The sequence below is a fragment of the Mucor mucedo genome, assembly GCF_025094135.1.
Source record: "Mucor mucedo strain NRRL 3635 chromosome Unknown EV154scaffold_116, whole genome shotgun sequence".
Taxonomy (NCBI): domain Eukaryota; kingdom Fungi; phylum Mucoromycota; class Mucoromycetes; order Mucorales; family Mucoraceae; genus Mucor; species Mucor mucedo.
In genome coordinates, this window is record NW_026252400.1 from 63,762 (window position 1) to 90,256 (window position 26,495).

The 26,495-nt window shown below is 37.3% G+C and overlaps 10 protein-coding genes across 10 annotated transcripts; 4 read left to right on the top strand and 6 right to left on the bottom strand.

The window, feature by feature from the left end:
• Window positions 1-3: 3 nt before the first annotated feature.
• On the bottom strand, window positions 4-2,523 carry EV154DRAFT_574820 (uncharacterized protein; the record flags this gene model as incomplete). The annotated part of the gene is made up of 4 exons (XM_051606438.1): window positions 4-346; window positions 609-765; window positions 1,049-1,347; window positions 2,368-2,523. 4 exons carry the CDS (start codon window positions 2,521-2,523, stop codon window positions 203-205), a joined length of 756 nt encoding a protein of 251 aa, XP_051453435.1. The 3' UTR covers window positions 4-202.
• Window positions 2,524-3,502: 979 nt separating this feature from the next.
• Window positions 3,503-4,357, top strand: EV154DRAFT_29970 (uncharacterized protein). The gene is made up of 3 exons (XM_051594852.1): window positions 3,503-3,516; window positions 3,571-3,732; window positions 3,798-4,357. Exon 3 carries the CDS (start codon window positions 3,861-3,863, stop codon window positions 4,116-4,118), a length of 258 nt encoding a protein of 85 aa, XP_051453436.1. The 5' UTR covers window positions 3,503-3,516; window positions 3,571-3,732; window positions 3,798-3,860; the 3' UTR covers window positions 4,119-4,357.
• Window positions 4,358-5,099: 742 nt separating this feature from the next.
• Window positions 5,100-5,823, top strand: EV154DRAFT_428108 (uncharacterized protein; the record flags this gene model as incomplete). The annotated part of the gene is made up of 3 exons (XM_051596396.1): window positions 5,100-5,239; window positions 5,306-5,532; window positions 5,591-5,823. The coding sequence occupies 3 exons, from the start codon at window positions 5,100-5,102 to the stop codon at window positions 5,821-5,823; spliced, it is 600 nt and encodes a 199-aa protein (XP_051453437.1).
• Window positions 5,824-7,235: 1,412 nt separating this feature from the next.
• On the bottom strand, window positions 7,236-9,149 carry EV154DRAFT_522549 (Cation/H+ exchanger). Its single transcript, XM_051603007.1, has 8 exons — window positions 8,963-9,149; window positions 8,639-8,904; window positions 8,509-8,553; window positions 8,369-8,451; window positions 8,115-8,303; window positions 8,005-8,053; window positions 7,768-7,947; window positions 7,236-7,710 (listed from the first exon to the last, which is right to left on the bottom strand). The coding sequence occupies exons 1-8, from the start codon at window positions 9,072-9,074 to the stop codon at window positions 7,279-7,281; spliced, it is 1,356 nt and encodes a 451-aa protein (XP_051453438.1). The 5' UTR covers window positions 9,075-9,149; the 3' UTR covers window positions 7,236-7,278.
• Window positions 9,150-11,674, bottom strand: EV154DRAFT_522560 (uncharacterized protein). Its single transcript, XM_051603008.1, has 3 exons — window positions 10,568-11,674; window positions 10,325-10,513; window positions 9,150-10,213 (listed from the first exon to the last, which is right to left on the bottom strand). The coding sequence occupies exons 1-3, from the start codon at window positions 11,586-11,588 to the stop codon at window positions 9,384-9,386; spliced, it is 2,040 nt and encodes a 679-aa protein (XP_051453439.1). The 5' UTR covers window positions 11,589-11,674; the 3' UTR covers window positions 9,150-9,383.
• Window positions 11,675-12,604: 930 nt separating this feature from the next.
• EV154DRAFT_522568 (uncharacterized protein) lies at window positions 12,605-16,243 on the bottom strand. The gene has a single exon (XM_051603009.1). It carries the CDS (start codon window positions 16,162-16,164, stop codon window positions 12,769-12,771), a length of 3,396 nt encoding a protein of 1,131 aa, XP_051453440.1. The 5' UTR covers window positions 16,165-16,243; the 3' UTR covers window positions 12,605-12,768.
• Window positions 16,244-16,533: 290 nt separating this feature from the next.
• On the top strand, window positions 16,534-17,494 carry EV154DRAFT_522570 (uncharacterized protein). Its single transcript, XM_051603010.1, has 4 exons — window positions 16,534-16,607; window positions 16,664-16,786; window positions 16,845-17,005; window positions 17,068-17,494. Exons 1-4 carry the CDS (start codon window positions 16,569-16,571, stop codon window positions 17,105-17,107), a joined length of 363 nt encoding a protein of 120 aa, XP_051453441.1. The 5' UTR covers window positions 16,534-16,568; the 3' UTR covers window positions 17,108-17,494.
• Window positions 17,495-17,835: 341 nt separating this feature from the next.
• Window positions 17,836-18,298, bottom strand: EV154DRAFT_485510 (uncharacterized protein; the record flags this gene model as incomplete). The annotated part of the gene is made up of 2 exons (XM_051598759.1): window positions 17,836-17,991; window positions 18,137-18,298. 2 exons carry the CDS (start codon window positions 18,296-18,298, stop codon window positions 17,836-17,838), a joined length of 318 nt encoding a protein of 105 aa, XP_051453442.1.
• Window positions 18,299-19,444: 1,146 nt separating this feature from the next.
• On the bottom strand, window positions 19,445-21,078 carry EV154DRAFT_568030 (uncharacterized protein; the record flags this gene model as incomplete). The annotated part of the gene is made up of 6 exons (XM_051606053.1): window positions 19,445-19,728; window positions 19,816-19,957; window positions 20,063-20,161; window positions 20,213-20,316; window positions 20,402-20,645; window positions 20,752-21,078. The coding sequence occupies 6 exons, from the start codon at window positions 21,076-21,078 to the stop codon at window positions 19,445-19,447; spliced, it is 1,200 nt and encodes a 399-aa protein (XP_051453443.1).
• Window positions 21,079-23,403: 2,325 nt separating this feature from the next.
• On the top strand, window positions 23,404-26,373 carry EV154DRAFT_428120 (heat shock protein 70 family; the record flags this gene model as incomplete). The annotated part of the gene is made up of 8 exons (XM_051596397.1): window positions 23,404-23,562; window positions 23,658-23,915; window positions 23,983-24,082; window positions 24,165-24,529; window positions 24,585-24,719; window positions 24,776-24,858; window positions 24,924-25,628; window positions 25,689-26,373. The coding sequence occupies 8 exons, from the start codon at window positions 23,404-23,406 to the stop codon at window positions 26,371-26,373; spliced, it is 2,490 nt and encodes an 829-aa protein (XP_051453444.1).
• Between the last annotated feature and the right edge of the window lie 122 nt (window positions 26,374-26,495).

The window sequence follows — 26,495 nt, forward strand, 5'->3', positions numbered from 1 at the left end:
AAATTAATAAAAAAAAAAATACCCCCTTTTTTCTACATTCTACATTGTTATTTATTGTCATTAAAAGCGATCATAGATGATTTCAATAAGCCTTCATGCTTGAATCCGACCTTTTCATACATACGATGTGCATGATACAAATCATCGTACGTTTCCAGGTAAAACTTTTGGCCCGCTTTACAAGTACGTTGAAGCGCATAACTTAAGCACACTGAAGCCATCCCCTTACGTTGATAATCGGGGGATGTGTGGCAACAGAATTAACGTGTCCTAAATGTGGTAATCCAAGGGGCATATGAAGAATGACCACTGAAGCAATGACGCCTTGATCCTCTGTAACAAAGAGCTGGAAGGTATCAGACATCAATAATTGAGTTTTTAGTTTATATTTGAGCCAATTCGAATCGTCATATCCAAACGATGCTGAAAATACTCTTAGTCATGCGATCTAAATCATTTATCGTTGCTTTTCGGCAGCATCCATCATGGTTGTTTAAGTCTGTATCAATACCAATATTTTTGTATCCCAGACTCAGGAACTCGGTACAAATTCGTTCTAAAAAAGGTGTAGAAAGTTCATCAACATGATACCTGGGTTAACATGACACCGTCTTGAAAGCAGCAGCGGTCTCATCTATGAACGACCCGAGATCCTTTTCGTCTGAAAGCCTGATGCGGAAGCAAAGATTCGACTGCTGATGAACTGGGTTTTGAGGATTCAATGCAATGGCACAATCATCGCGAAATAAAACACTGCTTCCTAGACTAAAGTAAAGGCAGTAATTGAGATCTAGAATGTATTTTTTTGTAATTGGACATTGAAAGCAAAAAAAGGAGTGTCATGTCAAAGTTAAAAATAGCGGCTTCAGCTGTCCTACTTTTACACAAAATTATTACGTAATAAAGAAATTCTAAAGAATTACACAGGCCCAAGGTTGGTAGTGAGGAGTTCAAGTCTGATGTAGCGATTTAATATGCTATGAAACTCTATTGCTTTATTTAAAAAGAATATGACTCATTCTAGTCTTAAGATATCGTTATTGTTTACGGCTGAGTAATTGTTGTAATGAAAAAGAAGGAACCAAATTTGCAGAAGTTGGCCAGAGGAAGGCCTTCATGCGAAGATATATGTAACATGCATTCAACCTGAACTTCTTCCAACTTGCTGTATTGTTCAGTTGGTTGGCAGCCGACCATTGCCAAGTTCATGTTGGGCGGTTGAAGCTTGTAACGCTGAATGCAGACAACTCCATTGCTTTCCACCACCTTTCCAACAAATAACCGTTTAACATCATGAGCGTAGGAAAACGCAAGTGTGGCGGTTAAAAAAGATGTGAAGGATATTTCCTTATCAGCCAAGTTTCGTGCCGTACATAGTGATTAACATTTGACTGTGGTATTGCAATAAGAGTAAGCATTAGTAGCCTTTTCGCATTGAAATTATGAATTAAATGTGCTACTTGAAAGAGCATCGTAAGGTTTATATAGTGTTAACTCTTTACGTAATAAGTTAAATATATCATAAAAGTAATTAGGTACATTGTCAGAGTCATTTAAAAACATCCGTTTATCCCAAACAAATACAAAAGCAGTTTTTTGATATACAGTCGTTCCAACGCCAAAGGGCGGTTTTTCACAACTCAAAAGGTGGCTTTTTTTAAATCAAAGTTCGTATTATTATTAAGAAAGCTTAGAGCTATTTTTCAATAGACAACCCTTACAAAGCTTCACTACGTAAGCAAATATCAAAACAATTAATGGAGTGCTGGGCAAACGCTTGCAGCTGCTTCGGAGGGACATTATTACAAGCTTCAGCAATGCGAGTAGCTAGGTCTTCAACATCTACAAACGAACTTCGTTTGACCTTACTCGTGACAATAGTCTAGACCAAAAATTCTCTATCGGATTAAGCTCAGGGGTGTATGGAGGAAGATAGATACTCCTGTATCCTCTTGCAGTTATCATCTCATCAATTTGGTCAGCGGTATGAATAGGCGCATTGTCCATTACGATATAATGGCCTTTTAGTTCTGGATACTGATCCATCTCATCCATGCTCTTCTTGAGAAACTTCATATAGTGACCAGTGACTTTTTCTTTTCAGTGGGTGGTGCTTTTCTTTTACGACCACTGTGATCGATTTTAATTCTTTTTGAGGATTTTGAAGTTCCATGGAGACAACAAACTTTGTTAATATGGCATCTAATTCAGTATGAGATACGGCTCTGGTGGTTGGAGTAATTGTAACAGCGGAAGTTCCTTTCACAGACCATCCACTGGGAGGCCTCATGTTAATATCAAACGCAGACTCATCCACAAACACACAACTCTCTAGATAATCATGTCCGTAGCACACCACTTGGTTACCTTATCCTTGCGAGCTTGGATCTTAATTGGACTATTTCTAGCAATCGGCATTTGCGTTATCGTTTTAAACGAAAGATTGCACTCATTTTTCAGGAAGCTGTAAACAGTGCTTTTCTTCACAGTCAGGTCAAAGAATTTTTGAGTAAGGGAGTCCATTGCATCGAGCACTCGTGCTTGTGGTCAATTGTCGCAAAACTCTAGAAGATGAACTTTATGTCTATCATTCAATTGTGGTTTTGACCTGTTGACCAAATTAGTTTGCTTTTTAAAAATATTCCAATCTTTGTCCTCTTTTAATCTCTTGGCCCATTTTTGCGCTGTTCGCTCGCATGTACCGCCTTCTAAGCGTCCGGAATTTAGCTGATCTCAGCAGTTTGGTTCGGTTGTAATACACAAACAATAGCTTTTGTTCGTTAGAGTACTTATTGTATACCTTTATCTGTTTTTTTTTATTACGTCTATAACGTCCTCCATATCAACATCGAGGTTTACGAATCGTCCTCAAAAATCGGCCCTCATTCCTCCTTCCTCCTGCTTCCTGCAATAATCCATTATACGAGTCAAAGTTCTCAACTGAAAAGGTGTAACTTCGTCATCCCAGTCCATAGCATTATTTCCTTGCTCATCGATTATTTTACCTTGACCATCTTCATAAAAAAAAAGAGTAGTCATTTTATTTTTCGTATGAAATAACGAACTTACATATAAAAAAAAAGCCGCCATCTGAGTTATGAAAAACGGAAATGTCTAGAACTCCGTATTTTTTTTAAACGTATTTTTTTCAAATAAACGTATTTTTTAGAATCACGCGATGGTCTACACGTCGATTGACATGCCATATCATCTAAACTTCATGGGATGATCGATTTCTGTTTTCCATAAAATCTGCTTCACTGTCATTACAAGCTACTACTGGAGCACAGATAGACAACTACCAAGTTCTGATTTGCTTGGGAGGTTTTTGCCAATGTTTCTAATTTAAGTAAAGGCCCAAACATTATGAAAGATGAAACAAGTAATTAAATCATCCTGACATAAGCTTGTTTATCAGCCTACAAATAAAGCTGGTTCACGCACTTTATTCTTCTCCTTTTTCTTTTCCCTTAACATACTTCTTTATCGTATAAAAATGACCGATCTCGTAAAAAGGTTAGTTTAGTAGTGACTCTTGTTTCTTTGAAAAGAAGCTAAAATGAAAAAAAGACATATTGTGACATTGCGGCTGCGGCTAGTCTTTGCTATAGGAGGGGTGACCTCCTATAGGAGGGTTCTTGAGTTTTCGGAAACTCAGAGGCTGTGAATGGCTGTGATTGCACTGTTAATAGTTTTATTTATACTGGCCTTCTGGTCTTGGCCAGACTTGCTGTAAGTGGTATAAAAAAAAATACGTTTGAAAAAAATACGGAGGTCTAAACATTTCCATGAAAAAGCGCCCTTTGGCATTAGAACGACTGTACTCGAAATATCATCTTTCTTCTTTTTTTTTCGTTGTAATGCCGTGCCCTAAAGATTATCTATCAAAGAAAGCAACAATTGATCCCGTGGTTCAGGATTATGGTTTTTTTAATAGTAAACCTGTAAATGAATGGACATTTGAAGAATATATTACAGGAACAAATCCGGAAAATCTAGAAGAAGTATACTTACTTCTCAGACAATTCAAACAAAGTTTACAATCATTAAGACGAATGAGAAGTCTGGATAGAAATTTAAAATCATATATAGGCAACCTTAAGAAAAGAGACGTATGATAAAATGTTATGTATATATTTATTTCTTTTTATTTAACGTCTTCTATTATTTAAGTATACAAAAGCTGAATTGCAAGGTTTTTTACCACAGAAGAATAATAAGACAAATAGTAGTGTTACTATAAATATGAACAAATCCACGATACTAAGTGCGAATGGCAACTCAAAAGTTGTAATAAATCAGGCCAATAGTGTATGTATCTTAACACTCAGAAAAGTATGATTTAAACACTTACAAATATATACATATGTAATATCTACTGTAGAAGAAGAGAAACAGAAAGGAGAGGGATGAAGGTATGTTAATAAATATGTTATCATGTAAATAGTTTCTTAACCATTTTCATATTTTCGTATCAAATTTAGATGGAGGCGACCCTACAACTAATGTGTTCTGTGAGATCGATACGAATTATACGGCAAAGTTTATGATTAACAACGTAGATATTCTACCATCATGGAACCAATACAAGATCCACTGTCAGAATAATTTGTCGCGTGGAGCATCCACAGTCGAGACTGATATAGCAAAACTCTTGTAAATATTTCTTTTGCTATTTTTATTATCCTGATCATTAGATTAATTTTCTTTTAGGTCGCAAGCCCATATCATGTTATTGAAAAGAGATGCAGTAGACTCTGATTTACAAGAAATGCTTGGTAGTGGAGTTGTTCAGGAGATAAGCAACAAAGTAAAGGAATGTTTTGGAATAGAGGATGAGGAGTTGTTTCAAGAAACAGAGAGAGGTTTAAGGGATGCTATCAAAGTAAGCCATTCTCTTTTCTTTTTTATATAAGATTACTAAACAGTACTTTTATAGGATGCCATTGATAAAAAAATCAACTCGAGAGAAGCCTCATCAAAGATAATGTCTTTTTGCTCCGAGAAAATGAATACTCCCCTTGATGATGTTCTTCATATAATCAGAAATTTGTTAGTATATACTTTTATTTTGATTGTTCATTTTTAACTTATTTTATATGGTATTATATAGCATTGAACGCATTCCACAAAAAAAGTATAATCAGCAGATCCAAGAAAGCGATCTTTCATACACATATGTTGATGCTCTGATTCGGTCCTTAATTGAATGCCCTGATGATAATATTTTTTTAATCTGGTAAGTCAGCGTCTGTCAGCTCATTTTAGGTATTACATATTTAATATCAATTGTATTATATTATAGGTCAAACTTGAAAGTACAAGATGATTGTGCAGAAAGACCAGATATCTCTGGGGTGGCTTTAGTAGATACGCAATTTAAAAACATCATTTGTGTGGGTGAGGTGAAAGGAGAAGACAAGATCAGTGACAATCATGCCACATTGTGCGACTTGATCAAGATAGGGTGCTTCAGCAAGGAGGCTATCGATACATATTCCAATTATGGGATTCTTGGAATCCATGTTGTTGGTAAATACTTGGTTTAAGATAAAATAAATGGATTGGTTGATTAACTTATATTAAACAGGTTTTCAGGTTACCATTTATGTAACAATCTTACTTACTGAAGGCCTTTATGTGATGCAAGAAATCTGTTCAATAAGGTTACCAACATCTATATATGATATGAAGTCGTTTATTGCCAACATTGATGATCTGCTACCAATTAAAACCGTGTACAAAAAATGCATGAAAAATCATGAAAAAGTACTCCGATACAAAAAAAAAGGTGCTGCATATAAAGAAATGCTTCAGTATTAAAGTAGGAAAAAACCGAAAACGTCCTTGTCCCCTGGTGTTAAATCATTAATATTACACAGCCGCGCACGGTTTTGTGAAAAGACACACTCAGCTGATATTTTACACTGTAAGATCCGGTGATCTAACGTGATTCCGTTTCATCGTACTGACTATCAGCCTCAACTCCTCTAATTCTAAACCCATATAAATAACCCCCTTTTTTCTCTATTTAATAAAAACTTCAGCAATCTTTTTAGCTCAACTAAAAACAACCAACAAAATCTAAAAACCAAAACCCTCAACCCCAACTTCTTAAAACTTTTATTTTATTTTATTTTATTTTATTTTTCTTTTATTTTTCTTCACTACTTTATACGAGATCATCCTTTTCCTTTGGAAACGGAATAATTCATATAAAACTCACTTCTTTGTCACGGAATCATCTTACAGCTGTCAAGCCATAAGAATACCTCCTTTCAAACCCCATTGTCTATTTATTAAGATCATCTTTAAGCTTACAGCCTAAAGAATAGTTTAATTTATAACCTAACTCTTAAAGATATCATCCCCATAACGGAATACCATCTTTAAGTGACTCTGTCAAATATAATATTGTTATCATCCTTTCTTTTTGAACGGAATATCGACTTATTATCTATCCAACTTCGTATATAAGATCATCCTTTTGAATTCATTCAATCCATAAGGAATAGTTTATTTACTCTGTTAATTTTACACATTCGATATCATCTAATGACTCTGTCCTTAAGAATACCATCGTCTTGTCTTTAATTACACTCAATAATCACATACTCTTCATCATCTTGTACGATAAGTACCAAGAATATCGAAAGTATATAAGTTAAATCTACTCCATTTATCTTCCATTCTGCTCTTATACTAAGATCAGAACCCCATATCGCTTAGTTAAAAGCCTTATTTTATTACACACTCGGATCGCAACCTACTACGTGGTGCTCACTTAAACTACTTATTAAATCGCCGTCTATAAACCCCATTACTCTACAACACATACAAATGTAAAATTACTCAATTGACTGTAAAAACACAGAATCAAAAAAAAAAAAAAAAAAAAAAAAATTAAATCCTTTTTTTTTCCTTAATTTGAATACAAGAATAAATTCGGTTACAAATATAGTAATTTTGGGAACTGAACTAGTTTATTTAATTAAATACTTATTTTCTTTATTAGTAACATGTAAACCGTAACACAAATAGGCGAGAGTGTTGGTAATCCTGTCATAAGTAGTAATAACTTATAAAGTGCTGGTACTCAGCACTTTAAATATCTTAGAGGTTCATTAAGATAAGCTGCTTTTAATTCAAACGTCGGAAACATTTTTCTTTTAGGCACCATCCATTTTTGAAGTATCCAAATTGTTGGTTGGAAGGATAGTACCATACGTGACATAAGATTCGTCACATAAGGAGGTCTATAAAAAAAAAACAATATCATCAGAATAAACTTTCTGACATAATCTGTATGACACTTACCTCATTGGGTAAAGAGGATGATTTTGAATTTGTTTTAGTGAGCGTCCGTGTGGCAAAAGATCCCAAGAAAAATATAGGTATTGTGATACCATGGATGACCACAGAAGATAATATAATGAAATAAATAATCGGTTCAATAACGAGTCTGGCATACGCATTTTCTCCGTCTGTTTCAAAAAACTGGATAGCAATTGTGTAATAAAATAATGCGCCTACACCCATGGGACCAAACCACCCCATAAATATGGCCTGTCGCCAGTTTGAAATCGCGGGTATATATTTGTACAATCCTAGGATGATGGGTAACCTTCTAAATAATAATACAGCGGCTGCGAGTCCCAGTAATTTCCAAATAGTCAAATTTGTCTCGAGACTATTGAATGCAGACCAAGGCTACAATAGAAAAAAAAATTAATAATTGCGTTGTAAGAGAGGACTTTGGGTATCTACCATGGTTAGACCAATATAGACAAATATACTAAGATTTAAAAGCATGTCGATCACTTCTGTCAAGTGTGCATTTTCTGTTTCAGTTCTAAACCAATCATCCCATGTAAATGAGTTTCCTGCAATAAAGCAAGCCAAAAGATCATCACTTCCTAACAGCCCGACAGAACCCATCAAAAATAACTACAAAATTATTATAAGTGTGATTATTCATGTTCATGGGATTGCATGATAACTTACAGATAAGGCAATTGCATAAACCAAAAACGATTCCTTATCAATCCAGTTTCTATAAATGATTTGTGAGCCCAAAAAAGACTTGCACAGGTTTACTGAAGGTCAATCCTTACCTTTCTTCGGAAAACCGCAAGGTTTTTCTGGCGACATATCCCACGGCAAATCCAATAACAATGGAGAAACCAATTTCGTATCCCATAATATACCAGGACCATTTAAGAACTGCGTCGCCAGCTGTAGCCATCTGAATAAGATAAATGGCCAAAAATAAGAACGGATATCCCAGGCCGTCATTAGCACCGCTAATATTCAAACAGTTATTAATAAAATATATTTATGTATTGCTGCGAAAAAAAAAAGAGCTTACCTCTCTGCAACGATTAAATGGCGAATATTAGGCGGCACATGCTGCTCTGCAAAATAGCCTTGAACAATAGAGTTCGCCAAAACCTAAACAAAAAAAAGTTTAATAACATGTAATGATATAAATGTGACTGAAAGACTAACAGGGTCCGTAGGCGTAAAGCAAGACGCAATCATGAGTGCCTCCAGCTAAAATAGCGCAAAAAAAACAAAATAAGGTTTAAAACAAGGGAAAAAAATAAAACTTTGAATTGATCCAATTACCGCCACTTACAAAACTTAAACCGGGAATGAAATACCAAACGCAAAGGCCACTCACAACCCACATAAAGACCATAACAGGTCCCAATAAAATCAGCAACGACTTGTATTCCTTTCGTAAGTAAGCCTTGGGTAAAGAAACACCAGCAGCCATGACTTGGATGGCTATTACAATTCGTGTAAATTGTCGTGACACATCCTCTTTATAAACCCAGTCATCAATGTTGATAAGGTTGAATCCTACCGGTCCACATAAAATGCCGCATAAAATAGCAACAGCTTAAAAAAGAAAAAATGAGCTATTTAAATCACTTTGTTAAAGAAAGACATTCATTACATGCTTCTGATATATAAAGCTTCTCTTTAATTACAAGAGAGCACACTCCATATAATAAAATAAAGCCTCCTAATACAGCTGCTACAGTCGAAACTGTTGTGTCAATATCCATCCTCTTTATAAAATTGAAATTGTTATTTAGACAAAACTATCACAATTTAATAAGAAAAGAGAGGAAAAGGTGTATTATATACTAAAGATCGGTAGTCATTTGATTGTTGACTATCAGCATACCAATCAATGTAATTGACAAACGTTCCCTAATTCCCCTGCATAAGGAAGAAGATGAGAGTGCGCCATTTGTGCGAGACGTCGAGAATATGAGAGACCTTGTGTCTTTTTATTTCTAGGAATAGATCATGCGCTATTTTCTGTATTAAAAATTATGAAAATGACGTTTATTATTACATTGATTATATGTTTATGCGGGTCTCGTTTCACTAGTTGCGCCTGTAATAGGGTTATAATAATATATATCTCCCTCATCCGACATCTTCACTTTCCATGGTGGTAACAGTCTTGCCACCTTCCTCCTGGTACCACCCAAACTATCGCTAGCAGAATCTTTTTCTACAGATTGCACTGAAGCTGACGCTATTGGCACTTTGCCGCTGCCGCTGTTGATTTCGTTATTTTTAAGTGATGGTTCATTTCCATATCCCTTATTTCTACTGTCAGTATGATTCTGTAAGTAACTAAACATACTTACCACTGGTTTAGGTGTATACAATACGACTGGCAGAATTTCATCTGCGACTGCTGGATTGGTGGTTTTTGTAAGTACGGGTTTAGACGACTCTGTCGCTATTGGCGTAGGCAACTCTACAGCTTCTGGTGTATTTTCTCTCATAGCTGACATGTCTTTACCGATGACATTATCATCCCTGTCTGTTTCAATTAGAGTGTTATCAGTCATACCTGTTTGTCCACCTTCTTTAGCTTCGAAATGAATTGTGTCCTGACCGGCTGGCAATGTCTTATTCATATGTCCAAAGTTTTCCATAACCTTTATCGGTAAAGCGTCCATCGATTTAATAATAGATATGTAATTAGGAGTGAAGCGGTCGTAGGCTGAGTGGCGCATGGCTGATGATGAACGATTGGATTCTGGTTGAGGCGTTGGCATGACGGGCTCTGTGTTAGATGCAGGCATCCTGGGTGGTGGCATACTGGATTCTGCTTGGGGCGCTGGAATACTGGGTTTTTGGTTGGATACTGGCGTCGTAGGTGGCGAATCTGATACTAGAATAACTATAAAGCATATGTATAAATATGTTTCAGTAAAGGGTTAATCGCTTCAGATATCAACATGTTAACAAAAAAAAACAGAAAAAAACAAAACAAAAAAAGGGTTAATCCTACTACTGGCTTCACCAATATGTTTCTTAGTAGTATGTTTGGTTGCACTTCTCTGTTGGTCTTGTTTTTCCGATAACTTGGGTTTACGTTCTTGCTTCGATCGGCTACGACTGCGTCTTGGAGGTGAACGACTAAGACGTCTTGGTGAAGATAAACGATTACTACGTCTTGGTGAAGGTAAATGATCACGGCGTAGGGGAGAACGCGAACGATCACGGCGTAGGGGAGAACGCGAACGACCACGGCGTAGGGGAGAACGCGAACGACCACGGCGTAGGGGAGAGCGTGAACGACCACGGCGTGGGGGAGAGCGTGAACGACCACGGCGTAGGGGAGAGCGTGAACGACCACGGTAAGTTGGAGAAGTTGAGCAACCATGGTGTGTGGGAGATGGTAAACGGTGTGTATAAAAAGGTGATGGTAATCGTGGTCGTGTATATCCAGATGGAGGGGAGTCACTGGACCTTGGCCTACGGTATGGTATAGATGGTGATCGGCTTCTATACCGGGATGGAGGAGATCGATCATACCGATAATAAAACGCTGCGTCGTTTTGCTGTTGGTAATAGAGAGGTGAAGACGATCTGCTACTGCGACGGTAGATTGGCGAAATTGATCGACTTGAGTGATAATAATTCGGTGGAGGTGACCTATCTTGATAACGGTAATAAAGAGAATAATCGGGAATATAGGAAGATGATGCTAACCTATTCATGTTATAGGGCGAAGGTGATCGACGATAGAGTGCTGAAGGGGACCGTGAACGATAACGGCGCAGGGAAGGACTTCGGCAAGAAAAACGATCCCTATTATCAGCTCTATAATCCACTCTTGTATCCGTATTATGGTTACGCGGTGGTGAAGTATTGCATCCATGGGCACCAATCTGGCGAGCGACAGGAGATATTGACTGTCTGGGTTTGATGGCTTTGTCATCGTTATTACTTTGCTTTTTCGTGGCTTTATCCTCTGCAGAGACCGTCACTTTTCTTGATGCTTTATCTGAGTTCTTATAGTCACTTGTATTACTCTTACCTTTTCCTATGTTAGTCGTCAATTGTATCTCCTTAGTTCGAGTGCCACGATCTTCCTTTGCTTGACTACTTTCGTGAATGGGTGAACCAGGTGGCGTGTCATCAATAACTATAACCACTCTGTTATCTGCATTGCTTGTTGGCCTAGTGTTTCTGCGTTCATTGTGCCTTATTTCGCGGACATCAGCTCCTTCTTTGGATGTCTTTTGGTGTGGTGAACTGATTTCTGACATTTTGCTGCGGAAGGAAAGAAAAGTTAAGAAATAAAAAAACGGCCTTTCTTTTATTTTTCGCGGCACGTGATTGTTTCAACAGTCAAATAAATTGCATGACGCATAGTTGAGACCTGATATCTGATCATCACTGGCTCCATTGGGGGTTAAGAAATAATTGTTTGGCAATGTCAATCGGAGTTCCTTGTTTTGCCAGCTTAATATCGTCAATATACATATTGTTGTTAACCACTGCCTGACACGAACATTGTCAAGCCTTCGGGTAATGAAATTTTGGTAGTTTACTTCGTCCTGCAATATATTTTTTTAAAGACACTACCTTTGTTTATTTCCTACACAGACTAGATTTTGTTTAGAACTATTTGTTTGTACATTACAAAATATTGAAAAGAGGAAGAAAAAAAAATCGCCCGAAAAACATTTGGGGGTTCTTTACATACCTGCTAAACCAAGCAAAATCTACACAATTTAAACTTTAGTGATTTAGCACAAAACTTTTTTTTTTTTGCCTCACTTTCATTTTATCTTTGTCCAAGAAGTGGCTGTAATCCCCCCCCCCACTAGATTGGCCTGAAATTACAAGTACCTCAAAGAATGATCGTATAAAAAAATACTACATATCATCTCAAATAAAATTATGTGTCCCAATTTCAAGTGAAATCACTGTATTATTGGCCTCCTTGAATCAAATGGCAAATTTCAAGTGCGCAAGGTGTTTATAAAGGCGCCATTTGGCACTTGGGCACTATATGCATAGCACTAAAACTCCAAAATAAATATTGTATTCAATGACATAAATTACTCTAGTTCTTAAGCGTAGCGCGATAAACCTCTTTATCTGGAATCAAACATATAAACCACTTCTTTTACTTTTTTAAATAAATATGACAATAATTATTGTTGACTCTACAATGTTTTTTTATTATGATTATTATTTTCCAAAAACTATCTACTTTTATGACACAATCGAAAGTGATTGTCTTACGAGTGTAATATGTGTAAAAGTGTATGATTTAGCTTTACAAATTTTGAATTATCTTACGAAGGGTCGATTAATTTGGTTGCAAAATTGATTTTTACACTACTAATGTAAAGGTATCATCCCCCCTCTGGATCGAACAAATATTTATTATACAGTTTTTTTTTCATTGAAAAAGGTAAATTACAATTCTTGCGACTTCTATGCGACAGGTCTTTCTAAACTTTTTTCACCTGTAACTGAATTGAGATAATAAATATCTCCAGATTCTGTCATAATTGTTTTCCAAGGCCGTGGTACTCTTCCTCTCTTCTTCGTGGTATTTAATTCTGACAATTCTGAATTTTTAGGTATAGTCGGTAAAGTTGGCGATGACCCTTCTGTATGAGAAGAAGCAGGTGGTGATGCCAACTGTTGTGGCGCGTTAAAAAAAGTGTTGAGCACGGCCTCTTCTGTCACGATGGATGGTAAGTTTTTAGCTGATTTATTCACAACGTCTTCCATTTGTGTGTCTTCGTCAGGCAAAACAGAAGATTTATATAAGGAATCAGAGGTAAACTCGAAACTGTTATTAACAGCGGACTCAATTATGTCATTGACAGCAGATTCAATGGTGCTGGTCACGGAGGAATCGGCAGTAGGCTTGTTTGTGTCATTGGTAATAGACTCAATAGCACTATCAGCGACAGACTGTGTAGCATCATTCATGGCAGAGTTGATAATGTTATCCAGGGCAGTTACAATCGTATTATCAATGGTATATTCAGTCGCGCTGTTGACGGTATTATTGACTATAGATTCGATTGTACTATTGGTAGAAGATTCTGTTGTGTGATTGACTGCAGATTCGCAGGCCTTGTTTTCAAGAATTTCTGTACTATCATTAGGTGGATCTACACGAGAGACTGCTTCAGTGCATTCATCCATGGGCTCTTCCTTCAGAATTATGGGGGCATTGGATGGCTTTTTACAAATATTATGAAAGGCCATGATTGGACTACTAATAATATTTTGTCTGGGTAAGGGAGCAATATCCATAACAACATCATCACGTTCATCAATCGCCAGTTGACGTAATTTTTCTTTGGCTTTTCGGTCCCTCTCCTCTAATGCCTCTTTGGCCTTCCTCTCCTTGTCCAATTGTTGCTCTTTGGCCTTCCTCTCCTTCTCCAATTGTTGCTCTTTAGCCTTTCTCTGGTCCTCTAGAAATTTCTCTTTGGCTATTCTCTCATTTTCCAAAATCGCTTCTCTTGACTTTGTTTCCTCATACTTTCTCTCCTTCTCTAATGCTGCGTCTTTTTGCAATTCTTTTTGTTTCTTCTTTTCTTGATCATCGTTATCTTGAGTTGGACCATCTGTAAATACACGTCTTGTTTTCCTAACAGCAGTATCTTTTGACTTGTCATCTTGAATAGCAGAAGAATTTGCTCGTAGAATATGGTTACCGCTGTTCTCGATACCATGCTTGACTGTTACAGGAACAGAGGTATGCATAGAACTGGTAATATTCTTTATAGCAGAATTTTCTTGATTCATGACAAGTTGAGTAGTGTCAGATGGTTTGCTGGTATCGGGTGATGCTGGTATCGCATGCACGGTATTAGATGCAGTCGCTGTATTGTGACTCGTATGTACAGATTTATGATGAACAATCACAGGATGTGCAGATGTTGTATCTAAATCGACCATGTTATCAAGCTCAGTATGATCTTTGGGATCTACGTTAGGCTCAGATTTGACTTGGGGCTCATGTTTCTCTTTAGAGTACATATGCTCAGAAGCATGGAAATTTGCAGGAGCAGTTGGAATGGATTGAACAGATTCTCGATTAAACACAGATTCTTTGTAGGTAGCAGGGTTAGTATGAATCAAGGATTTCTTGAAAGACATCGAGACCTTCTTGGGAGTTACCACAGGAATATCATCTTTAGCAGTAGAAACTTTTGTGGCGTCATGTCTAGGCATCGTAGAAGTTTTTTGGGCGGTTTGGGCGGTTTGGGCGATGTCCTTTGACGTAGAAACGGACGCATTGGCAGTATGAGAAGTATGTTCTTTAATTGCTTTGACGGGAGGAGTAACATCTTTAGCAGAGGAGCTGGTAGCTTTTACAGAACTGGCATCTTTAACAGACGAACTGGTAGCTTTAAAAGAAGAACTGGCATCTTTAACAGACGAACTGGTAGCTTTAAAAGAAGAACTGGCATCTTTAACAGACGAACTGGTAGCTTTAAAAGAAGAACTGGCATCTTTGACAGAAGGACTGGTAGCTTTAACAGAAGAACTGTTAGCTTTGACAGAAGAACTATTAGCTTTGACAGAAGAGCTGTTAGCTTTAACAGAAGGACTGGTAGCTTTAGTGGAAGGGCTATTAGCCTTGACCTTGGTAGAAGTACTAGTAGCTCTGGCAGAAGGATCGGAAGTTCTAGTAAAATGGGCAGAGCTTTTAACAGAAGAAGGGGCGGCTTTGCCTTCAGAGTCTGGAGCGACATTAGAAGTACCCTTTTTCGGCCCGATAACAGGAGAATTAAGCTTTTTAGTCACAACAGAGGACGAAACAGGTTTTTTCGGCACAGGATGAGTCGATGACGAGAATTTTTTCGAGGGAGGTAAAGATTCAGAATTATTGACCCATACTTTATTGTGGTGAGTAGATGCGTATGCATTAGCCCCAAGCCTAGGGGCAGCAGACGGATCCAAAGAACCCAAGGGAGGACATGACCTCAGATCCTTGTACTTTTTCACGCCAGATAATCGATGATTGATGTTTCCTTCGTCTTCATTGACATAATTAGGTTTATAGGCATCTGCTTTAAGACTGAAAAATGGAGCTTCCTCGTCACTATCAAAATCCGACGAAGCCCGATGAGGTCGACGAGTGGGAGAAGGCGACCTTCTTCGTTTACTTGTGGTACGTGGTGAAGGAGGAAGAGGAGGTGGAGAAATGGCCTTGAACCTTTTATTGGTGGTAGTGGTAGAGGGTGAACTTTCTCGTGGAGCGACTGTCACCTTTCTTTTATTATGATTGGGCTGAGTATCAGACGAATCTTCGTTATGGGCGTTTGTCGGTAAAGAAGTGGTAATTTGGATTTTTTTGGCGATACTAAATTTACGCTGATGTTGGTGTTGGTGTTGCACTTGCTCTTCCTCATCCGCAGTTTCGTCTTGATGAACAATTTTGTTATTATTGGACCATTGTTGTTGTTGTGGACTGAAATAAGTAGGAGCTATAGGCGGATCACGCAGAAAGGAAATGATAGGTCTCTCAACAATAGGTGTATCATTGTTTCTGACAAACCTAAAGCTGTTTGGTCTGGGATAATTGTTATTATTATTTCCTCCATAGTAAGGGTTGTTGATGTTATTGACATTCGTATTAGGAGAATAGTATACGGCCTCATCTTGCAATTGACTGATTTTGGAATAATCTGGATAGCCTCGATGTTGATGGTCAGGATCACTGTAACGAGCAATTCTTAAACCATGGCTGTCATTGTTATGGTTGCCTGTTCCTTTACGGTAAGCAGGCTTAGAAGAGTTTCCTAGTCTTTGAAAGACTTGCGGTAAATCATCCTTTTGGTGCCGTTTATTATATGACATTTCGTATATGTATGTGCGCAGAAAAATAAAATAAAAAGGCGGATTTTTTGAACGACGAAAAAATATTTTCTTTTTATATGGTATCAGATAGACGGGGTAAAAATATGCACGTTATTTTATTTTAAAAAATAATTTTACAACATCAGCAGTTATAAATTATGCGCGCTGTAAATGACGAATTGAAAAACAATCCGTCTTCTATATATCTATACCTGATAATACATGTTTCGGATACGTAAAAATGAGGGGCATGATAGAATGACACCTGTTTTGCATGTGTGAGAAACATGTACTGGATTGGCATGTGAAAGTACAACGTTGCGAAAAAGTCACGCATATATTAACATCATCCCCTACATTTCCTTTCTCTCTCTCTCTCTCTTTTCTTCTTTCTTCTCTCAATAATGGCCTCATCTCAAGTCGCAGGATACTCAGTCTCAAAGGTATATCAAGAAAACAAGGCTTAAACATTGACATCAAACTCACCTTTATGTCTTAGACAACTCCTTTAAATATTAGTGTTGAGGAGGCAGTGATCAATTCGAAAAGATCAAGTTCTTTTCTATTACATATGATGGTCATGATGGATCCACAACAAATTAAGAGCAACGAAACTGCCAAAGTAAGTTATAAAATGTGCCCTGTTTGATCATATCCAGTACCAACGCCACCAAAATTAGGATGCATACAAGGAATGTTTGGAGTTAAAGGATTATCTTTCTGAGCAATTATGGTCCGAATTTGATACAGATGGCATCTCTGCTGTTCAAACAGCTCTGGAAGACCTTTCACAAGTTCTAAGCAAGTATGAGATGACAAAAGAAATGATTGAAAATGAATGGTAAAAAAGAGTTATATGCATCAACCCCTCCCCCCTTAACTAACGCGTGAACACTAAAAAAGGGAATTTGTAGATTCTTCCTGCTGTGTCCCCACTTGTTGAAATTTAATAAAAAAATATACCTTAAACCTATAAACAGTACGTTTTGTTCTCCGCTGTAGACTATACATAAAATCCTGATGACACTGTTTGTCAGACTTACTATTAATAATTCACAGGTGTCGGCCATCAGCCCCGTCACAAATAAAAAGGTTTACGTTGCTATTTGTACAAATGCACAACATCGTAACAATACACGCAGGTTGACTGCAATTCAAAAGTGGCGAGATAAATCCAGCTATTTAACCAGATTTTGATCTTAAATCGACTGATTCCTTATACAAAGCTAGCTGTAAATGATTAGGGATACTTTTTTTTGTAAGTTTGGTGTAAGAAATCAACGGAAAGTCCATGTATAATTAATAAAGTATAATGTATGACGCATCGATCCACACTTTGCATAGGACGCGATAGATGGTTAATAACATCTTGAGGTTATTTTTTTTATACTTGCTATAACTCAATGTAATTAAAAGCGTCAGATTAAATCTTAAGGTTTAGCTGAACGAGGCATACTTTCTGATCTATAACAATTGAAAATTGACCTCATCAAAACTGGCAAAGGTATCAATTAAAAGTCTCTTCGTAACATTTCTTATCACTAAATTTTGAAGTTTTAAAGAAAAAGTGCTTTCACGCATTTTTAGGAAAACTCAAACGAACTTCAAGTGCACGCTGCGTTGCACACAAATCCCATGTTTTATGAGAGAGGAGATTGAATTAGTGCGATTTTACATGACTTTGCATCGCCTCCGGCTTTCTTTTATAACAATAATTTTATAAACGACGTTCAAAATAGTGCCTAGTCTCCCGAAGGTCATAAAGCTGACAGTATAAGATATAAACGAAACTAGTTGGAACAGATTTAACAAAAGTGAGGATACTATCTGTTATTCATATAATACCACCTCATTTAATAGGTGATATTTTTTATCTCAATTTTATAATTAGGCTGGATGTTCCTTGGAATTCTAATATAAAATTATAAGAGGATAAGGGAGACTTGGAGGCATGAGCGGTAGGTATACATACTTGGGATATGTAACCAAATTTTATTGGTATATTGACATGGATACAATCAGCGGTTGTGGTCATACTGTACTCTTCCAAAAGTCTATCAGATAAAGGAATCACCCCCAAATTCTTCGTTTGATGGGTTTCCGGAAAAGTTGATGTAGTCACAATTAGGATCATGATATGATCTCCGAGTAACCATACCGAGAGTAAGGAGAAAGTAGTTGATTTTCTGTGTCATTCAAGGATTGTAGTGGCCTTTATGAGCACTGTTGTATCTGTTGATACTGCCGACATCAGTGTTGTGACGCAATCTATAGTCACAGAGAGCATAGTAAATGAATTCCACAGAACAGTTCATGAATCCGAATTTCTAATGATGTTTGTATGGACGCCTTCCTCAACTACGTTTGTTCCACGGACACATCTGTAAACATGTAGACCATTTTTTGTTAATCCGGACGTTGTGACATATACTAGTATGGGTTACGTCGGATATATAACCAAGTTGTATAGCTCGTAAGGCACCGATAGCCTTGCTTCTTGCCACCCTGTCAAACAAAGGAAGACCTGTTCTTGAATATTTAACGTTGTGAAAATCCCAAAACAGTTTTTTGACCACAGAATACGCGATTTTAGGGGTAGGAAAACGATAAACACGTGCCAAAATCCAGTCCGAGTTGTACTTCCATGTATCGTCCTAATTCTTCCCCATTTAAGATAACTTGGTCTCTACGTTTGCCCTATCACCAGAATCAAAAATAAAGATAGCCTCACTAAATCTTTTGTAAAATTCTTTTGATGCTCCGTGCTTTCTGCTAATTGGAATAATATCCATGATATGAAAAATATCTTTCAGAACTCGACTTGCATGCGTTATTTCTTCATCCCTGAAGTCTACCCGTTCTTCATTTTCTTACAGCCTAACATCCTCAATAAAATCGGACTACCAAAGACAGAATCATAAACTGTCTGACCCATTTCGAATGATTCGTTGTCTGAAGAGTCATAATCATCATCCGAAATAATGTCATCATTGCCTGTCTCTTCAATAAATTCGAAATTGGAAATATTGTTTCCATTTATTCGCTGGTATTCATTGATGCCATTGTTACCCCCAGGATGATTTAAGGCCCTTTCAGGAGATACCACCACCAGAGGAAACACTTTTTCAGCAGGGAGAACGGCAGTCTTCAAGGTTTGAGCTGGAAGGTTCAGGTGAAAAGGTGGATCACCGAACCTTTTGAGCTTTTTTCTATCGCCATGGTTACATGGACTAGTAAACGCGCTATTAATAACGTTTGTTATTTTAATCACAACAGCCTTCTAAAAATCCCCAGAATGGTCTTCAGTGCAATTTTCAGCATGCGAGCTTGTCAATTGTTGATGATCATCAATGGCAGAGCTTTCAAATAACGCTATTCCAAACTCAACAGGATTTCCTCTACATGCAGAGCTGAAATATATTGCGACATTCACGTCCGACAACGAGTTTCCATCAATTGACTTGTTAACGGTTGGAAGCAAATTTAATCGATTACGCAGATCCAAAGAAATCCAACCATCCAAAGCAGCGTAATTGATCTGTTCAGGACTCAATTGAATAGAATCTCAATTACTGAGTCGAACATCAAGGGATTTGTTCATTCTGAATCCAAGGACTGATTGAACCAAATAATCCAGGATCACATTTTTACGGCATACAGCTCCTTTTTCTACGCACAAATCCAAAACGTCTTGATCACCTCGACAATTGATGTGGAAATCACCATCCAAATGGCCCAAGTCACTTTTAACCGATCTTCCGAGTTTTATGACATTTTCGCTTTCGGGAATTTGCTTTACTTGAGTAAATAATGGACATCCGGGTCTCAAAGAGCAGAATCCAAACAGATACACACAGTCTCGATAAGCTATCTAAATAAGGCCAGTTTTTCTCAGTACCCGTCTTCGATTGCTATCAAACACTCTCCATTCAATGTCAAATCCAACATAGACGCGATCGTTATCGGTTAGTATTCCACTGGCTGGTAATTGCATATCCTCAATAATATCTTAACAAACCGAATTCATTTAAGGGAGTGTCGTAAGTACATGTGCCGAAATATTTGCTGGTAGCAGTAAAAGTGGCAATAATTCGTCAGATTCGATAACAAAAGTATCATCCTCGCCACCATCAACAATTGGAACAACTCTATCTTTTAAGGATAGAATTACACGTTCCAAAAAATGCCGATCGCCATCAACGTTGTCCGTAAAAAAAAATTAGAGGTAACGGGTTACTATTAATCTCATAGGACACGATCAACTTTTTAAACGAGTCTTTTAAATGTTCCAATAATTGTGTTGGATCCAGTATCATCATTCGAATATCGCCATATTCATTACACACAGTATATAAGGCTGGAAATGCAGCTTGGCCTCCAGGGATTTTCATAATTTTTTTAGATAACTTAAAACTGTGATCGCCAGAAAGAATTCTTCCACCAAGCTCTGTTATTTGTGCATCAATGACTGGTTGTATTTGCTTCATAGCATCATTATATACATAGCTTATATAGCCAGGAGAAGGTATACCACCGGATTATCTACTTCCATCCCTAAAAGAGGAAAAAAGCTTCAGGCTTTTTTACGTTGTTTCTACCCCACATATTGGAGAGAGTAAGCTGACCTGATTTATTCTTTTTATTTTCAACGGCAGCGCTCAGATACATGTACTTCACTGTATCGTATTGAAACATATGAAGCTCTCGTAAAATCTTGGAAATTCTACCCGGCCCAACGGAATTTTGAACCAAAGGACGCAATAAATTAAGAAAAGTCTTGGATAGACCAGATCGGTGAGTCAAAGCAGCAGGAAATGCTATCTGGAATCTTTCGGGTAACTGCTTGATGATTCCATCCGAGTAGCCGTTGAAATTATAGACCGAGTATTTATTGACTGGCTTTCCTTCGATCATTTTAGTTTTTAGCAAGTGGGATGCTTTCTGGGAACAAGTATAACGAGATGTCATCATATAAAAGGTGCTTTTCAGAATATTAGTGTCTAAGAATAAATGTACCTGCTTTTTTTTTTTAACAATTACTTCACGACTACGTGCACTTTGGCTGTCAATAAGAAAAGCGACTATGAAATACTGACGAATTATGCTTTTCAAATATATCACTGATTGACTTCAGTTCTATGGCAAGCACAGGCGGATTACCTCTTCCTCCCTTTCATCCGGTTCATTGATTCGAAGTTTTTTAACCAACGTTACCGTTGTTACCTCTGTTACCGCTGTTACTGATGTTAACAATATTCCCGATGTTAACGATGCTACTGATGAATTGACACCTCTTCGGAATGCCTTTAGACTACATTCTACAAGTATTTTATTCTTCTTGTAAGTAGTGAGAGAATTGAAAAAATAAGAGGATAATTAACGAAAAGATTATGAAAGGGGAAAAAGACAAAAAAGTATGGATTATATAGATACCAACGGAATGTGCAGCAGGACTGTTTGATTACTAACAACAATGCTACAAACAAACTGTTGTGGTTATTCTCGACCAATGTTTTGACAGTCGATTATGGAGTATACATGGTAACTTTCAATGTTATAGGTCTTGTCCAATCATGAAGGATATATCGAGCTCACTAGAATTATCCTCATCCATTTTAACTCCATGAATGCAAAGACTTTGTCTAAACTTACACTCACACTAAATAATCAGATTAAGTCCGACCTCACAGAATCCACAATTAGGATTCCAGCTACTATTTAGCAATTGTATTGAAACCAATAAAAACTTTATCTACATTTATGTTACGCACATTGGATATTCTACTTTATCTACCACCTATAATCATCACATTGCATGACGGATAACCAGCCAGCAATTATTACAAGATTAATACGTTTAAATCTCACGTAACATCAGACTGAAGTGGAACATGAACTCTATCGTAATGCTGAATCTCAGCATAATCTGGATATATGTGCACTAATTATGACATGCAAATAAAGAAGCAAGTTCTCCTTTACTATCAGGATAACTGATCCTATATCAATCTTTTATCCTTTGTTATCGTTATTGTGTCTTTTTGTCTTCAGTTACATCAGATACAACAATCTTATTATTCGGACCTGCCTGTTTAATTTAAAAAAGTCTTATATTTTAACACATAACATCTTTCAGATTTAACAGTATGTACAAATAAAATAATTTCGTTCATCTTCCGAAAAAAGATTGGTTCAAGACCGTAAAAAAAAAATGGAGCTTACCACTTAAGTGTAAATATGCTTAGCCTGCGATAACATGCCTGGAAAATTCTAGTTTGGACATTGACGAACATTTCTTTCATAAAGATAGTGTACTTGGTAATTTTCTATCAGTATTTCAGTAGTAGCATGTATCAAGAATTTCAAAAAAAAACATTGACGTATACATCAAGTTTGATAGATTGAAGTTTAAAAATCATCATAAACATTTTTGCATATTATTACCACACATGCAAACTGACATTTTATGTTGTTGCACAAGCGATTAGAAAAGCATAAATTTGAAGTACCGAATTCTATTCCAAAAGTCAAAAGTGGGGCCTTTTGCTAAAGGATAAAAAAGTTATTTTGTATGGAGCTGACCCATCAACGTATAATTATATTTATATATCAAGTCGTATAATTGATTCTTCTCGCCCGTTGTACCGACGACTCCTAGTAACAGTCATGTTGGATATAATACATTGTGAAGTTCTCTAATTTTGATCCATACATGATTTTAATTTCCTAAACTTGTATAATTACACCCCGTGATTAAAAGAAAAGGAAGACCGATTTCAGTCTTTGTAACAGTGCCACGTATTTAAAGAATACGTGTACATCGTGTCGGATTGATGGCCCGTACTTTAACAATCACGGATTTTTGTATTTTTTTTTTTGTTGCTGCTATTATAAAACAATCTGCTTTCTATCCATGATGCACGTAATTTACACCACCATGCGTACATGCATTGATTTTGGAGTCTGTAGAAAGGCTGGTGGGGGTGAGGGGGAGCAACTCCGAGGCGTGACTTTCAAAGTGACTTTGAATTCATGTGCGAGATTCGCGTTTCTGTCCAATTGTAACTGGACAAGTTCAGCGTTAAATAGGGACCTAAAATAATTAAATTACTGTAAAGCAAACACCTCATTTTTTTAGTTCTCTAACTTACTTTATCACAGAAAATGACTTTACGTTGGCTGTGCTTTATTTACACAGTTGCGCTATTATGTATGATGGCACCAGTGCATGCAGCTGTCATGTCCATTGATTATGGCACGGACTGGTTCAAAGTGGGCCTTATCAAACCCGGCATGCCTTTAGATGTTGCATTGAACAAGGACTCTAAGAGAAAGACACAATCAGTGGTGACTATTCGCCATGATGAGCGTATTTATGGTAGTGATGCTATTAGTTTAGTAAGTTTGCTTGTTCGATAGAATAATAGAGAGAAAGAGAGAGAGGAGAGAGAGAGAGGGGGAACCTTTGATATATTTACTAACATCACTGTTAGGCTGGTCGATTCCCCCACTTGACTTATTCCAATTTGAAGAGTATTGTTGCGAAGCGTTTTGATGACCCTCTCACAGAAGAATTCCGTCACCGATATGTAAACAATATGGTGCTTGATTCTACTCGAAATATGCCAGCATTTCTTCATAATGAAACTCAACAATTATCGATCGAAGAATTAATTGCTTATCAATTCCAGAATGCTAAACAACAAGCTTCTGCTACTGCTGGTGAGAAAGTTAAGGATGTTGTCATCACTGTAAGTGTTTTTTTATGAAATTCTTGTGTCTTTATGCTTTTTAAATTAAAAAATCGTGATTTTCAAGGTTACACCATTTGCCAATCAATACGAACGTCAATCTATTTTGGACGCAGCCGAACTTGCAGGTTTAAATGTCTTGTCTTTAATGCACGATGAAACTGCTGGTAACAAAAAAAAAAAAAAAAAAATAGAGAAAGAAACAAAAAGAAAAAAAAACCATTTATCTAATCTTCTGTTTTGTTCCAGTGGCGCTTAATTTTGCAGTCAACCGCGAGATTGGAAAGACAGCCGAGAACCATATTTTCTATGACATGGGTGCAGGTTCCACTGTTGCCTCTATCGTAACTTTCTCAAATGTAGAAACAAAGGAAGGAAAAAAGACACGTACCGCTCCTCAATTAGAAGTTAGAGGTGTGGGTTTCGATCGTACTTTGGGTGGTCACGAATTGGATGTACGTCTTCAAACTTTGTTGGCAGATGGTTTCATGAAGATCAATAAAGCTAGTGTGAAGGGAGACATTAAATCTTCGGATAGTGCCATGACCAGATTGTTAAAGGAAGCAAACAGAGTTAAGCAAATCTTGAGTGCCAATACCGAGACAACCGCATCTGTAAGTTTTACTTCATTCCAAGTCCTCAAAAAAATGCCTAATTTCTTTGCTTTAGATTGAAAACTTGCATGAAGGCCTTGATTTCAAGCTCAAGGTGACTAGAGCTGAATTGGAAAATATCTGTAAAGATTTGATTGCTCGCGTTAGAAGTCCTATCGAGGATGCATTGAAGGCTGCTAATATGACTGTGGTATGATTTTATTATATAGTGTGTTGTAATAAGTTGTTTATATATATATATGCTAGGATGACATCGACTCTGTTGTCCTTGTTGGTGGTGGTGTTCGTGTCCCATCTGTCCAAGGTCAATTGGTTGATCTTGTTGGAGCGTAAGTGTAGTGGTAGCTATAAACGAAAAAAAGTGTGAAGACTGATTTTTTCCTGTTAATAATAGTCAAAAAATCGCAAAGAATGTTAATGCAGATGAAGCTGCTGTTTTGGGTGCCGCTTTCCGTGGTGCCTCTCTCAGCAACCAATTCAGATTGAGCAAGCAAATCAGTATCAAGGATGTTACCCTTTTCCCTATTCAAGTTGCCTACACTCCCGAAAACAAGGGCAAGGAAGCTAAAGCAGCTGTTCACACCACCCTCTTTGAAAAGTTTGGTACCATTGGCACTCGCAAGATCATGACATTTAACCGTGTCAGTGACTTTGAATTCGAGCTTGCTTATGGAAAGGATGCTAATGCTGGTATGGATGATATTGCTAAAGTCAAGATCTCTGGTTTGACAGAAGCCATGAAGAAACATAAGGACGATATCAAGGCCTCTGAGATTCCACCCAAGGTCCGTGTCACCTTTGAATTGTCTAACTCCGGTATGATTTCTGTGCCTGAAGCAACCCTTCAACTCGGAAAATTGACTTTCAAGGAAAAGGTAAAGTCATTCTTTGGTGGAAAGGATGGCAATGCCGAAGAAAAGAAAACGGAGGGTGATGCAAAGCAAAACGAAACCGCTACAGAAGATGCTAAAACCAAGACTGCTACAACCGAGGAGCCCAAAGAAAGTGTTTCTATTACAAAGGTTCCTTTGGTCATTGAATACACTCCTACTGGTATTATTCCTCTTAGCGAGAAAGATAAGGCTATCGCTAAGCAAAGGTAAAACAAGCAAAAATATATATATATATATATAAGGAAGCATAACTAACACGAGCTTAGAATTAATGAACTCGATATCATGGATAACAAAAAGAAACTTCGTGAAGAGTCTCGTAACGCTTTAGAAACTTTTGTTTATCGTGTTCAAGACTTTTTGTACAATGATGTTGTTGAAATTGTTGCTGCAGAACAGGAAGTCGAGAAATTTAGAGAGCTTCTTTCCGAGATTTCTGAATGGATCTATGACGAGGGAGAACATGCTGATACACACGTTTATACCAGCAAGCTTAAGGAACTTCAATCCATTGAAAATCCTATCCAACATCGTGTTAGGGAATACAATCAACGTCAAAACAACATTGATCATGTTTCTACTACAGCTAAGCTCGCTCGTGATTTTGTCAATAGCATCCGCGCCAAAGAAGAAGAGGCTCGCTACCACACTGAAGAAGAGCTTGAGGGCTTGATGGATGCAACTGAAAAGGTTGAGAAATGGATGGCTGAACAAGTGGAAGCCCAAAAGAAGCTTGCTGAAACCGAGGATCCTGTTATTGTTACCTCCAAGGTGGCCGAAAAGGTTAAGGCAGTTGAAGAGCATTTAATGAAATTGCTTAGTAAGAAGAAGCCCAAGAAGGTTGTTCAACCCAAGAAGGAAGAAGAACCTGTTGAAACCAACGAGACCCAAGAGGAAATCGTTAAAGACAGCGAACCCAAGACTGAGGAGCATCAACATGATGAACTTTAAAAAAAATATCGTAGACATTCACCATCCCTTTTCCCCCCTCTTACCTATATATATAAATAAATCGCGTTTTTTTTTTATCAATTTTTATTTCATAATTAAGGTTTTGAATCACATCTTCATTT

Coding starts and splice junctions, on each gene's coding strand:
- EV154DRAFT_522568 (XM_051603009.1), bottom strand. CDS start 16,164: ATGTCATATAATAAACGGCACCAAAAGGATGATTTACCGCAAGTCTTT.
- EV154DRAFT_522549 (XM_051603007.1), bottom strand. CDS start 9,074: ATGGATATTGACACAACAGTTTCGACTGTAGCAGCTGTATTAGGAGGC. Junction 8,554..8,638: donor TCATTCCCGGTTTAAGTTTT/GTAAGTGGCGGT, acceptor GCGCTATTTTAG/CTGGAGGCACTCATGATTGC. Junction 7,948..8,004: donor TTTATGCAATTGCCTTATCT/GTAAGTTATCAT, acceptor ATAATTTTGTAG/TTATTTTTGATGGGTTCTGT.
- EV154DRAFT_29970 (XM_051594852.1), top strand. CDS start 3,861: ATGCCGTGCCCTAAAGATTATCTATCAAAGAAAGCAACAATTGATCCC.
- EV154DRAFT_522570 (XM_051603010.1), top strand. CDS start 16,569: ATGGCCTCATCTCAAGTCGCAGGATACTCAGTCTCAAAG. Junction 16,608..16,663: donor CAGGATACTCAGTCTCAAAG/GTATATCAAGAA, acceptor TTTATGTCTTAG/ACAACTCCTTTAAATATTAG. Junction 17,006..17,067: donor GAAATGATTGAAAATGAATG/GTAAAAAAGAGT, acceptor ACACTAAAAAAG/GGAATTTGTAGATTCTTCCT.
- EV154DRAFT_522560 (XM_051603008.1), bottom strand. CDS start 11,588: ATGTCAGAAATCAGTTCACCACACCAAAAGACATCCAAAGAAGGAGCT. Junction 10,514..10,567: donor TCGTTCGCGTTCTCCCCTAC/GCCGTGGTCGTT, acceptor GTTCTCCCCTAC/GCCGTGATCATTTACCTTCA. Junction 10,214..10,324: donor ACATATTGGTGAAGCCAGTA/GTAGGATTAACC, acceptor TATGCTTTATAG/TTATTCTAGTATCAGATTCG.